The sequence below is a fragment of the Eptesicus fuscus genome, chromosome 7 (assembly GCF_027574615.1).
Source record: "Eptesicus fuscus isolate TK198812 chromosome 7, DD_ASM_mEF_20220401, whole genome shotgun sequence".
In the NCBI taxonomy this organism is placed as follows: Eukaryota; Metazoa; Chordata; class Mammalia; order Chiroptera; family Vespertilionidae; genus Eptesicus; species Eptesicus fuscus.
The window spans coordinates 85,322,417-85,336,547 of NC_072479.1; the positions used below are offsets into that span (position 1 = coordinate 85,322,417).

A 14,131-nucleotide genomic window follows, 5' to 3' on the forward strand; every position below is an offset into this window, starting at 1 on the left:
GAGTCAATCAGTCTGCCTTCATAGTCCTTTATTTTAATCAGGATATTGTATTATCCTTATTGGATGAATATACATTCCAAAATAAATTCCATCCTATACTCATCCTCTGGCTCCTCCTTGTGGCCAGTTTTTTTTTCTTTTTGCTTTTCTCTTTATGTCTTTGATGCCTCTAAATTTAATTTTTACTTTTCTTCATCCCTTCTTGTAAATATTTTTGAAGATGAATTTTAAATATCAGTTATGTTGAATGCTGCTTGTAGGCTAAGATGAATCCTCAGAAATAGCCTTTGGATGTGTTACTGTGGAGGTTAATGGTGACTTGGAAAAAAAGCATTTTTATATAAAATGAAGGGAAAAGACTAATTAGTGTGGGTTTAAGAAAAATAGGAAGAAACAGCAGGAATAGACAGCTTTTGAACACTTTAATTGTTAAGAGAATTAGAGAAATGAGGTGATAATGTATAGAGCATGTGAGGGGGATGAACAAGAGATTTTCTGCTTATTTTTAAAATAGAAGATATCTCATATTTGTAAGTTGAGTCAACCAGCAGTAAAAAATAATGATCCCAGAGACAGAAAATTATAAGTTGAAAATCTTTGAGTAGGTAGATGGAATGGATTTCAATGTATAGATGGAATTGAACATAGATAAGAGTTTGTAAAATTTAACATGGAAGATGGTTGAAAATGATATTACCATGCATACAGAGGTAAATGTTTTTGTATATTTGGTCAGTGAAACAGAGAAAATTCTCTTCTAATTGTTTTTATTTTTCCAAGATAATCTTCTTCTGAATATTAGTTGCTTTTTGCAGGAAGATTATTCCATAGGAAGTTAGCCATGCCAGAAGGGAACTCCATTCACATCGTTTTTAATAGCTATCCATTTCTTCTCCATGCCCCATTGCCCTCTCTCTCTCTCTCTCTCTTTCTCTCTCTTGTCTCTCCCTCCCTTTCTTACACACACACACAGACACACAGACACACACACACACACACACACACACACACACACACACTTGAATTTCCTAAAACATCAGCCAAGTGTGGTTGGTATTTAACTACACAGATCTCAGTACATGTGACTACACACTCCTTCCTGTTTTAGTATGTGTATCTGCTTGGTATCTAATATAGGTGAGTATAAACCACATCCAATGTGTCCATGCAGAATTAGCTTGCCTTACCTTTAACGCATGTAAAGAGGAAACCTAACCCTTTATTGAAACCTTGAGGATCATAGGATTTCCTGCATAAAACTACCACTTCTGCACTGATTCCAAGCACCACTTCTTTGCTTCATAGTATGAAACAATAATGAAATAGCAGTTTGGAATCTACACTATACTGATTTCTAAGGAGACTATTTGACTTCACTCACATTCTCTGCAGAAAAACAGAGTATCATTCTGTCCTTACATAGATTGCAGTGGGATGTGTCTTGAGCCAGTTGAGTGTCTGTATAAAAGCTCCAAGCCTTGGAAAGAACATCTTGTTTCAGGCCTGAAGACACTGAAACATTAATTACACAATTTACAGTAGTGCTTTCTTCTACAATGTCTGAAGAAGTGACCTATGCAACACTTTCATTTCAGGATTCTATTGGAGCAGGAAATAACCAGAATAGAAATAACCTAAGGAAAAAAGGTAAGGATTCAGGGAAAGTGAGACTTGACCTTGGGGGATGGACAGGTGTTCAATGCTTTGAGGTGCTGACTTTGATACCTGTGCTAAAGAGAAGGGTGCTGTGAAAGCTTTGAAATAGAGACAAAGTTGTGGAATATATTAGTAGAAAAAGTGTTCCAAATACTGAGGAAAAAATGGTGTGTTATCATTATGTTTCATGAAGCCATGTGTAATAGTAAAAATGTTGATTAGACATGCCAGACATTGAGGACTAAAAGGTTGTTTTTTATAAATGTAGTCCTTTTATAAATGTAGTCCCTGCAAGAGATGCCAGAGGAATCTTTTAGAAGGCAGATTGGAAGCTTCTAAAACATAGAAGGCAGGGAAATTTTTCTTTTCAAAGGTATAAAAAACTGAACAGGATAATTGGAGAATGGGTGAGTCAGAAATAGATGATAGTTTCAGTTTTATAGTATTTAAAAAAAATAAGAAATTGAAATTCCCAGAATAATGAGTAGTGTTGAATATATAACAACAGTATTTTTTAAAAGTATATTACTTGCTGTGCATCACATCTTTATTAAAATATAGTTGTTAAGTAAATGAAGTAATATTAGTACTTTTGACAATGTGTTGAGAAAACTGAGGCTAAAAGCAATTAAATGATTTAACCAAGTTCATGTGGTGGAGTCCAGACTCAGTTCTAGCCTTTCACTCATCCCCTTATATCCAACTGAAAGAAAGAAAGAATGGTGTTTGTGGTCAAGAATCCAATTTAATGTATCAGACTACATCCCTCACTTTAAAAAAGCCATTGACAGTTCAGGTTGTTGTCCTGAATCATCAACTAAAATATATAAACTATGTTCTTTTCTTTAGAGTTATTTTTTTTAATTTAAGTGTGTGTGTGTATGTGTGTGTGTGTGTGTGTGTGTGTGTGTGTGTGTGTGTGTGTTTTGAGAGGGGGTGATATAAAAAAAGAAGATGGGAATAGACTTTGCATTTGTCTAATAAAGGTAGTTATACATTATTTTTTAGAAAAGTTTAATTCTAATCTTTGAGAAAGAGGGAGTAGTGGATATATTATATGTAATAGTGTACCTGGAGGTTACATTAATCATTCTCAAATATTGGGCTAGATGCCATTAGATCCTGAATTGAGGAATAAGAAAATGATGTAAGAGAACCATTTGTGAGATATACAGGATGGGGCAAAAGCAGGGTTACAGTTGTGAGTACATGAAACACAAAGTTTATTCTTTTATTATTGTATTATTTTCCATACAAACTAATTTAAGCCTATTTTTGCCCCACCTTGTATATGGAATGTCAAATTTTGAAGTATTATTCACTGGCTTCCTGGTCTTTTCTGTGGTTTGTAAGTTAGATTGTACATTTGTCCCTTCTTTTATTCAGTATCCATTCATTATCTAATGGGTGATAAATAAAATGGGTAATAGATAAAAATAAAACCCATAATAACACTTGTGTTGTGGAGGTTTGTGATTTTAAAAACTTGGGATCTCTTCTACTGTTAGGGTCATCCAGAAAACCACTTTCTACAACATCTTATTCATGAATTCAATAAACTTGAAGAAGAAAGGTGTGTAATGATGAAAATAAAAGCCTAACGCTTAGAAGACACTCATAACGGAAAGGAGAAGGGAAAAGAAAGAAAGGAAGAATAAAAAGAGGAGCACTGGTGGTGGGGCCCTCACAGCACATTGTTTTAGGTGTTTTCTAGAAAGGGGCATTAAAGAAGCTTAGGAAGCTTCCTCGGTGGGAAAAAATAAACACCACATGCAACTCCTACAAGGGAGTTCTGCTTGTTCATTCCTCTGATGGCTTTCTTCATTGTTTCCAGGTCTATCCCACACATGGCGTTGGGCAGCCCTGAGTCTGCTGACCCTTTGTCTGTTGCTGCTGGTTGGGCTTGTGACCTTGGGGATTATGTGTAAGTATATTTGCATCCAACCCAAGGAAGATGATTAGGAAACACAATTGTAAACTATGTGAATTCAGGTTTGGTATATGGTAAGTGCTGCATCCTAAAACATCCAATGCTTTCTGCTACTTTCTATTTCTCTCATTCCCCCTGTCTCCAAGGTAAACCAACGAGGAAAATATTATTATGAGGATTTTTCCCTAAGTCCATTGCTTTCTCTTGATAAGCTAGACTGGACTATGAAGTCAACTTTTATTTTTCCAGTTATTGGTTGGAATAAAGAGTCTCTTTTCTGCATAGGCACACATCCGCTTATGATTCCAATGGTGAGAAACAGAAAGCCAAGGAAGGTGGGTTCAAGGAAAAGCATACCATTTTATTTACCTCTAAGACTTTGTGCAAGACTGACTTAATCTGCTCACGTAAGACCTTTCTAGAGAAGAGAAACGTCTAAGCAGCAGAAACAGCCTGACTACTATAAATGAAAAAGAGATACAAACAAGGAGGAAGAGTTGCCTGATATTCCTTAGCCAGTAGATAGAAAGTTGAACCTGCCGGGCAGGCGTGGCTCAGTGATTGAGCGTTGACCTATGAACCAGGAAGTCATGGTTGGATTCCGGGTCAGGGCATATACCCAGGTTGATCCCCAGTGTGGGGCGTGCAGGAGCCTGTTGATCAATGGTTCTCTCTCATTATTGATGTTTCTATCTCTCCCTCCCTCTCTCTGCTTCTCTGAAATCAATACAAATATATTTTAAAAAATCAAGAAAATAGAAAGTTGAACCACCTCCAACAATGGAAGCTCCACTTCCAAGCACAGTAGTGAAAAGAGTATTGTTTTTAGTCTGACCCATAATTTGGACAGTAAGGGCTATTCAGGGTAGGGAATCTGGAACTAACAAGTACAAAAACATCCTGAGAATACACACTTTGTAGGATGTTAAGTATGTGATGTACAGAGTAGAGTAGTGAGTGAGCACAGTATTCAATTTCAAGGGATTTGCAATCAAGAACATTTATTTGCTAAATGATACCAACATTTCCTCTGATACTTTCATTTTTTTTATATGTGTAAAATCTCATGGATAATTAGGATTCAGACATACCTATTTGGACATACAAATAGAAGTTAATGATGTAACTTGCTCTTTTGAAAACAAGTATTATGTTCTAGCAGTAGTAACAACTATTCAGCAGCCAATCATTATGAAGCTTAGTAGTCATTCTTCTACAATGATGTATGTTTTATTTTTAAATTATTAACATTATTATAGATGTTCCCCTTAACCCCCTTAGCCCACCTAACAATGATGCATGTTTTAAAAAAATTAAGATGCACCGTACCTGGTTTGGCTCAGTGGATAGAGCATTGGCCTGTGGACTGAAGGGTCTTGGTTTTGATTCCATCAAGGGCACATGCCCGGGTTGGGGTTGCAGGCTCAATCCCCAGTGGAGAGGGGGGGAGGGGTGTGTGTGCAAGAGGCAGCCAGTCAATTATTCTCTCTCATCATTGATGTTTCTATCTCTCTCTCCCTCTCCCTTCCTTTCTGAAATCAATAAAAATATATTAAAAAAATAAAATAAGAAAATAAAAAAGAAGATTTAATATGTATTCATTGGTTCTCCATAGAAGGAAGAGTTTTTTTCAATTAAAGTGCAGTGCTTAGAGTGCAATTGTTCTTAAATTTATTCTGCTGGTGAATAACCTAAAGTGCTTATTAAAAATGAATATTTTTATGGATCTAAGATCAGAAATGATCAAGTATGGCATTAAAATCTGCCTTTAAAAAAACATACACACACAAATAAACAAATACCCCAAGTGATTCTGACACAATCTGTCTGCAGACCATACTTTGAGATAGCCATTTCTCCAAAGGATTCTGTTTCTATTAAAACAATTATGTGAACCAACTCCAAACAGAAAAAGACAAAATTTCCAACGAGCATATGGCAAAATGACCCGCACTGCCTTAGATGAAATGTCAGAGTTATGTAATCAGCAATTTGTTATTTTAATATAAGCACAAAATAATTAAATATAAATAAAGTTATAAGAATGAGCTTTAAACAGCTTTAAATAGAAAGGCTTCTTCCAGATACCCCCATTATTAGGAGTTACTAATAAATTTTAAACAATATAAGAAATATTTCTGTGTTAAGAGAATTATCCACGGCTAACGTGAGAATGGGAGGCTGTATGAACTTATTTACTATTATGTCTTGGAGTTTTGCAGACCTCTAATGAAATTAACTCAGATTCAGAGAATTTGAGTCAACTTCAAAAAACCGTCCACCACCAGCAAGATAACTTATCCCAGCAGCTGAGCAACTATAGGAACTTTCCCACGGAGGAGGAGGAACTTCTCAAATCACAGATCTCCAATCTATTGAAGAAGCAGGGACAAATGGCCATCAAACTCTGTCAAGAGCTAGTCATTCACACCTCAGGTAATCAGGATCTGATGACCTATCAGATCAAATCTGTTGTCCCAGTTTAGGTTAATTATGTGCATCACCTCTGGGAGTATGAGAGAGTCATGCTGTCCAAAGACCACTAATGACATCACACTGATTTTACAGAAGACAAGGGAAGATTTTAAAGTATTTAATATTTTTGAAACAGAGGCAAATTTGGGGAAGCATCGTGGACTTATATCAATTTGGATACTTCAGCCCTTCACTTTATGATCTATTTTTAGGGGATCCTGGTGTTATAAGAAGTTAAAAGTAGAACTGATCCTTCTAAGGCCAGAAGACTGAGCCCTACAAAGATAATTTTAATCACCATTGCCCCAACCCATAATTGGGGTTGATTTCATTTTCAAAGGTTCCTACAACAGTATGTTTTCAGGGTGCTGGGTCTCAAACTCTATTATCAAATTAAGTAGCTTAGTTTCCAAAACCTTCCCCAATCACTCCAGAGTTGTTTAGTTTGTACCTTTAGATATAATTTCTTTTTCAGACCACAAATGCAATCCTTGTCCTAAGATGTGGCAATGGCACCAAAACAGCTGCTATTATTTTGCAACAAATGAAGAGAAAACTTGGAGTAAGAGTAGAAAAAACTGCAAGGACAAGAACTCCACCTTGGTGAAGATAGACAGCTTAGAAGAAAAGGTCAGAATCTCCTTTCCTGGTTACAGAAATTGCCCATGTAATGTAAAGCAAATAAATAGAATTTCTGATCCACACAGTAGGAATTCAGTACATTTTGAAGGAGAATTAATAAATGGTTTTAATGTATGTTTCCATTTATCTTACTTCTGCAACTTTTCTCTTTCTCAGCATTTTCTGAAGTCACAACCATTACCCAAGTTTTCTTTCTTCTGGTTGGGATTATCATGGGATCCATCTGGCAGAAGTTGGCTGTGGGAAGATGGTTCTAGCCCCTCTCCATCCTTGTAAGTCTCTATTTGGAAAAAATCCAAGCTAATAACTCTAAGAAATGGGATTTTGACAAAATGATCTGATTTTCATTTCCATAATAATTAGTGATGTTGAACATCTTTTTATTTGCCTGTTGGCCCTCTGTAGGTCTTTCTTGGAGAAATGGCTAATCAGATCCTCTGCTTATTTTTTAATTTTGGTGGTGAATATGCTAGAGTAAATATAGATATCAAATTACAATAGTGTACATCTGAAACATATGCTATTAATTAATCTACCTTAATAAAAGTTAATTTTAAGAATTATAAATCGAGATATAAGAAAGAGTAGAACCTACAAAGAAAATAGAGCTTCAGTAACAAATATTGATGCCCTGGCCAGTTTTGCTCAGTGGTTAGAGTGTCAGCCCACTGACCAAAAGGTCTTGGGTTCAATTCCTGATCATGGGCACCTTCCTCAGTTTCAGGATTGATCCTAAGCCCCCAGCTCAGGTTGGGGTGCATGCGAGAGGCAACCAATCAATGTGTCTCTCTCACGTAGATGTTTCTCTCTCTCTCTTTCCCCTTATACTCTCTCTAAAAATCAATGGAAAAAATATCCTGAGGTGAGGATTAAAAAAAATACTGAAAGGAGGAGTACCTTCCTTTGTGTGTGTGACAAACTCATGTCAAGACATTGACTCTCATCTATTAGTTTAAATTTCTTTAACAAACATAAATCATACTTACTATGTTTGAAATACTTTATAAATATTAGCCCTATGATTAAAACACTATTATAGTCCCATTTTATAGGTGAAAAAATTGTCATAGAGAGATTAAATAGTTTGCCCATGGTCACTCAGCTTATAAGTAGCAAAATCAGGACCAATCTTGTGATCATGAGATCAGCCTCTCAGCTACCTTGGCTCTTCGATACTTAAAATCCAGAAGGATAATCTATACTAATAAAAGGGTAATATGCTAATTAGACTGGGTTGACTAGTCATCTGACTTCCTTCTAGTTAAAGCCAGAGTGGCAAGGGCCGATGCAGAGGCAGTTAGAGGTGATCAGGATGGCAGGAAAACAAGCAGTTAGGGGTGAGATCAGGCCAATGCAGGGGGGCAAGCAGTTAGAGGTGCGATCAGGCCAGCTGGGGAGAGCAGTTGTGGGTGATCAGGCTGGCAGGGGACGGCAGTTGGGGCAATCAGGCTGGCAGGGGAACGGTTAGGTGGTGATCAGGCTGGCAGGCAGAAGCGGTTGGGGTGATCAGGAAGGCAGGCAGGTGAGTGGTTAGGAGCCAGCAGTCCTGGATTATGAGAGGGATGTCCAACTCCTGGCAGTCAGACATCCCTCAAGGGGTCCCAGATTGGAGAGGGTGCAGGCTGGGTTGAGGGACACCCCCCCCCCATGCATGAATTTCATGTACTGGGCCTCTAGTATTTTTTATAAGAACCTACATTAACACACATTTAAATTTAACAATTGTTAGCTATTTTCTAACAAAAAGTAAGTCTACATTGGTTGATCAGTTTAACAATGGGGACTTGCAATTAAATTATATAGCAAATGTTTTCATGAATTAACATGAGCGACTTTATGGTTTTGATAAAAATATTTAAAGTATTTATAGTCTATATAGTATTTTGAAAAAAGGATTTTTGGCAACTATTAAAAGATATGAAAAAATAGGTTAACTTAAAAATATGTCATGGGGCACAAAGTTTTACAAAATTCTTTTAACAGACACTGCAAAACCAAATATTTTGAGGAACACCTCTCATCACAACTAAATTCAAATGATACAATCATATTTGTATTTTTAATATAACATACTAGAGGCCCGGTGCACAAAATTTGTGCATGGGGGTGTGTGTCCCTCTCCAATCTGGGACCCCTTGAGAGATGTCCTACCAGGATTGGGCCTAAACAGGCAGTCGTACATCCCTCTCACAATCCAGGACTGCTGGCTCCCAACTGATCACCTGCCTGTCTTCCTGATTGCCCCTAACCGCTTCTGCCTGCCAGCCTGATCACCCCCTAACCACTCCCCTGCCAGCCTGATTGATGCCTAACTGTTCTCCTGCCAGCCTCTTTGACCCTAACTGCCCTCCTATGCTGGCCTGGTCCCCCCACAACTGCCCTCCCCTGCAGGCCTTGTCATTCCTAACTGCCCTCCCTGCCAGCCTGGTCACCCCCAACTGCCCTCCCTTGCAGGTCGGGTGCCTCCCAACTGCCCTCCCCTGTTGGCCTGATCGCCTACAACTGCCTTCCCTTTCAGGCCTGGTCCCTCCTAACTGCCCTCCCCTGCTGGCCATCTTATGGTTGCCATCTTGTGTCCAAATGGGGGCAGCCATCTTTGACCACCTGGGGGCAGCCATCTAGTGTATTGGAGTGATGGTCAATTTGCATATTACTCTTTTATTAGATAGGATTCAACTCCTATTTCGCTCTTTAATAATGCATGTTGCCCTAGCTGGTTTGGCTCAGTGGATAGAGCATAGGCCTGTGGACTGAAAGGTTCCAGGTTCGATTCCAGTCAAGGGCACATGCCTTGATTGTGGGCTTGATCCCCAGTGGGGGGCATGCAGAAGACAGCCAATCAATGATTCTCTCTTATCATTGATGTTTCTCTCTCTCTCTTCCTCTCCCTTCCTCTCTGAAATCAATAAAAATATATTTTAAAAAATAATGCGTATTGTCAAAGTTTCCTTAAATTGAATTATAATTGCCCATTTTCTGTCAAAGATACTGTGCTTCAGTTGTGACTCATGGACTTCCTTTAATAACAAACAATATGTTTATACTTTTCTCCCTGGTTACACTTTATCTTCATTCATTTCCCCAAGTTTTGTCCTGGACTTTTCTACTCAACCCCAATCTTCCCTCCCTCTAATCACCACTACTTACATTAAATTGACTAACCTGGGTTTATGCAGATAATGGGAGAAAGCACATGCAAGGTAATAAACACACACACAAAAATCACAGTTGCTTTACCAATGGAGCAATATTGGGCATCAAATGATTACAAATTAATCTGAGAGTCTGACGATGCTAGACTGAGGTTTCACAGGCATACCATGACACCATGCAAGTTCAGTTGTTTCCATTTTGGAATTTAAGAAGATATGTTCCTCTTCCCAAAAGAGTTTTAATCTTTCCTGGCCCCCCACCTCCCCATTTACACCTAATTGAAGTATGGAGGAGGAGGCCCACACAGCAAGTTTCAGAGCCTGGGAACACTGTTTCCCTGAGATTGAGCTGTCTGATAAACCAGTGCGGCACACTCAGCATAGTAACATTGAACTTCAGGATCACATGGCCATGTCCTACTGAGGAAAGGACAGTCTGAGCAAACGCACATACTAGGAATAAGATTTAGTAAGTTCAGCCCTGAAGCAAGAAAAGAACATTGCAGTGTAAGGCAGATCATTTGGCAGGTGGGGGGAGCGGGGACAGAATTGGTGCACACAGAAAATTTAAATCAGATGAGTATAATTTTCTAATGACATTATTTAAGTTATCACCAATTCCTTGACAGAGGAACTGGGGACTGATACTAGGGCCACATTCATTTCACTCTTAACTTTGTCTTATTCTCTTTCACCCTCCATATATATATATATAAATATATATATAAAAAATATACTTGTACATAGTAAAATGTAACAAATTTATACACAGAAAGTTATTTCATTTGTTTGTTTTTCTTCATCAAGTTCCAAACTAAAGAAAATCTAGTACTTCTAATGTAATCTGCACTAGAGGCCTGGTGCACAGATTCGTGCACATTGAAAGGAAATTAATTAGAAGGTGGCCAGTGGGGCGAGACTGGGCGAGGTCTGTGGAGTGAGCAGAGTCCCTCAGGCAGGTGGGGTCCCTCAGCCTGGCCTGTAGGGATCAGGCAGAAACCAGCAGTCCAACTTCCCCCAAGGTGTCCTGGAGTGCAAGAGGGCACTCTGCAAAGCTGCTGTTGCTCAGCAGCTCCTGTGTTGAGCATCTGCCCCCTGGTGGTCAGTGCACTCACTTAGCCATATATATATATATAGTAGTTTCTACCATTTTAATGGGGGGAATACAAATTCTCAACCCAGAATTTAAGCATCCTTCTTAAACAATTCCACATGTAATTATAATTTACTTGAAATAAAGAACTCAAATCTGCCAACTTCAGGGATCTTGTTGTGTTGTGGAAGCATAAGTCTCTCAACATTCAGGTATATGATATTTAGTAGTGGAGAACATTGAACTGTGATCAAATTTAAAATATTTGATGTATAACTTAACTTTTAAAAATATATAATTAATTTTGAATTGATTAATTTTCAGATTTAATACTAGAGAATATGCCCAGATCAATGGATCCCAAGGATGTGCCTATTTTCAAGAAGGAAATACTTACACTTCCCGCTGCAGTGCTGAGATTTCTTGGATTTGTGAGAAGACAGCTGCGTTAGTGAAGATTGAAGACTTAGATTAATAGGCTTCTTCCAAATTCACCAAAAAGTGAGGGACTTGTGGTTAAGTTCATGTGAGGAAGGAGACAGCTACCCAACCAGAACCAAAAACATATTAAAACGTGACTGTGTATTGAATCTATCAGGCAAATAAATGTGCTTTATAGAACATTCTCCATGTCATTTTTTGATGCCTTCTGATCTGATGTTCTGGTTATTGCTGGAGTCCTAGGGGGATTAGCTGTTCTAGGGCCCTATTCTGTCGCAAAATCATTTTACTGACTTTCCTCTCTCAAATAAAGGACTCTTTTTTAGCTCTGTTGTTACATATTCATAAGTGCACTGGGTGCTATGTGAGGACTAAACAGTCAGAACTGACACAGGCCATCGCCCTGGAGCAAGGCCCAGGAGATCTTGCTGCGAGAGTTGCTGGATCATGTAGCAGGTGGGGGATCCCCAAGTAGGGATTCCGGTTTCTGGACAGCAGCACTATACCAAATGCTTTGGAAATATCTTAGCAAATAGAGGGCCTGCACCACTGTGTACCAGGTCCGCATCAGCCTGCAAGTACAACATAACTCGCCCTCCTCCACTTCCCTATGAAAATACACTTTTAATAATCTTTAAAATTTAGATCATTTGTAATCTAGGTGAAGTAGCACATCATTTAGCTTTTATATCCTCATTTATTTAAATTAGTAATGTTGAGGTTATTCATGTGGCAATCTGGGAATTATTATTCAAAGTTTATTCTCTTATAGTTGAGATTTTATTTCATTGAGAAAAGTTCTAAGAAATTGGAGAGATTAAGATGTTAGAATTATTAATTTTTATTTTTCAGATTTTTTCTTTGACATAGTTCGTCGGTGTCCTTGCACATTACAGGATAAACATTGGAAATTTAGAGGTCAAGAGTTTTTCTGGGACAAAATTGCTGATTTGAGGATATCAATGAAAAATATGGTTCTTATGTCCTCATATAATTGCACAGCTATGTATAAGCTAAAGAAAATGGTAAACTAATTTGTGATACTGATTTTGCTAGAACAAAAATATAGAATTTACTGGAAAAACTGATATGATCCAACATCAAAGCTAGTTGCATTTCAGAATACTTTGACCGTTTTTTTTAAAGAATATCTTCATACATACCATCTAGTAACCTATTATTCTCTAAAGATTTAAAATTGTGAGCTAATCAGCGTTTTATATCTGTACCAACAGACAGTCTAGAATAAAGGAATTAAAGTCTAATGTGAAAATTGAGCGAGAATTTCAAATAAAACATATTTAAGCACAAATTATTAGAGATCATTATTTCATCATTGCTCAAGTAAACAGGCTTTACCAATTTTCACACAGAGACTGCAATACAAGTTACATATACATGGATTGAAAAACAACTTTGTTTCATTACTCTGTAGTAGCTACTGTCAATGTCATTCTTACAAAGATAATTTTATTTTCTGAAGCTTAAGACTGTGCCCTTGACTCCCACACATTTGGGTTTTTCTTGCTCCCCACAGTAAACATAATTTCTTCTTTTATTCCTCTATTTCTAACCATTGAGATATCTGCTGTTAATAATTAAAATATCTGGGTTGGTTATTTTTTGTTCCTATAAAGAAGTTACAAATGGCTGGGGGGGGTGTCAATTGGGAAAAAGAAGACATATGTAAAACTTTAGACAATAATAATAAAAAAAGAAGTTACAGGTCCTTCCCCCCCTTCCCCCTCCCAGCCCCCAGATATCTTGTATCTTTTAATTCTCATCTCATGTACACTCTGACTTTCACATTCAATAGAAGAGAACATTTGTGTTTCTGACCTTAGAGTGGCTCTGGAATTTGATCAGACCTTATTGCTCATAGACCTCTTGTGCTGCCCTGCCATCGGCATGCTATCCCTGGCACCTCTCTACAGGTAACGAGTAAATCTAAAGCTCTTGTTGGGGAACCTCTTATGTCACAATAATTTATCCTTATTGCTTACTGATAACTTGGCTTATGAAACATGATATATCCCAGGAATCTCTCTCTCTCTCTCTCTTTTTTTCTCTCTCTCTCCCCCCCTACTCAAAATCCGTGGAAGATATATTCCTGGAAGATATTACACACACACACACACACACACACACACACACACACAATCAAATTTCCTGGTTCCCTTGGTTGTGTTTGTATTTATTTGGGATAACTTTTCTTCCCTCATTGAGTAGTTATGTGGTTTCCAAACCAGCATTCACATCATATTTAGACAAACGGTCTCTTAAAAGTTTGCATCTAAGATCTATAGGTTCAGAATGACTTAGGGGAGGAGGGGAGCAGGATTAAAAATCCTGTGAATTTCACAAACTCCACTGGTAATTCTTATTAACTTAGCCTGTGCAATGTTTGGATAAATGACCTGAACTTCCTGAGCAAATATGCAGAGGCAAAGGTGCAGGAACCATCCCTAAAATGGATGGCTCGTTCTTTCCTCTCTCTCTCTTTTCTATTTTTTTTTAATTTTATATATTTTACTCTCCCTCCCCCCAGGTTTATTGAGATAATAGACATATAATGCTGCTATAAGTTTGAGATGTATATCATCATAATTTGATATATGAATGTATTGCGAGATGATTTCCACAGTATTTAGTTGCCACATCCATCACCTCAAAGGAATGGCTCCTTTTGCAATGTTAGCAAATTTGTTTGGTCTGTGAAGGTCAGGGCAGGTCAAAACTGGG

At 37.8% G+C, this 14,131-nt stretch overlaps 1 protein-coding gene across 2 annotated transcripts; it reads left to right on the top strand.

The window, feature by feature from the left end:
• The first annotated feature begins 1,519 nt into the window (after nucleotides 1-1,519).
• CLEC12B (C-type lectin domain family 12 member B) lies at nucleotides 1,520-11,545 on the top strand. 2 transcript variants are annotated; one of them, XM_054718522.1, is made up of 7 exons: nucleotides 1,636-1,647; nucleotides 3,165-3,229; nucleotides 3,491-3,580; nucleotides 5,801-6,022; nucleotides 6,537-6,691; nucleotides 6,860-6,975; nucleotides 11,273-11,545. In XM_054718522.1, exons 2-7 carry the CDS (start codon nucleotides 3,202-3,204, stop codon nucleotides 11,421-11,423), a joined length of 762 nt encoding a protein of 253 aa, XP_054574497.1. In that variant the 5' UTR covers nucleotides 1,636-1,647; nucleotides 3,165-3,201; the 3' UTR covers nucleotides 11,424-11,545. The 2 variants fall into 2 exon arrangements, with proteins under 2 accessions (XP_027999684.2, XP_054574497.1); XM_028143883.2 differs by lacking the exon at nucleotides 3,165-3,229 and having other exon boundaries at nucleotides 1,520-1,647.
• The last annotated feature ends 2,586 nt before the right edge of the window (nucleotides 11,546-14,131 follow it).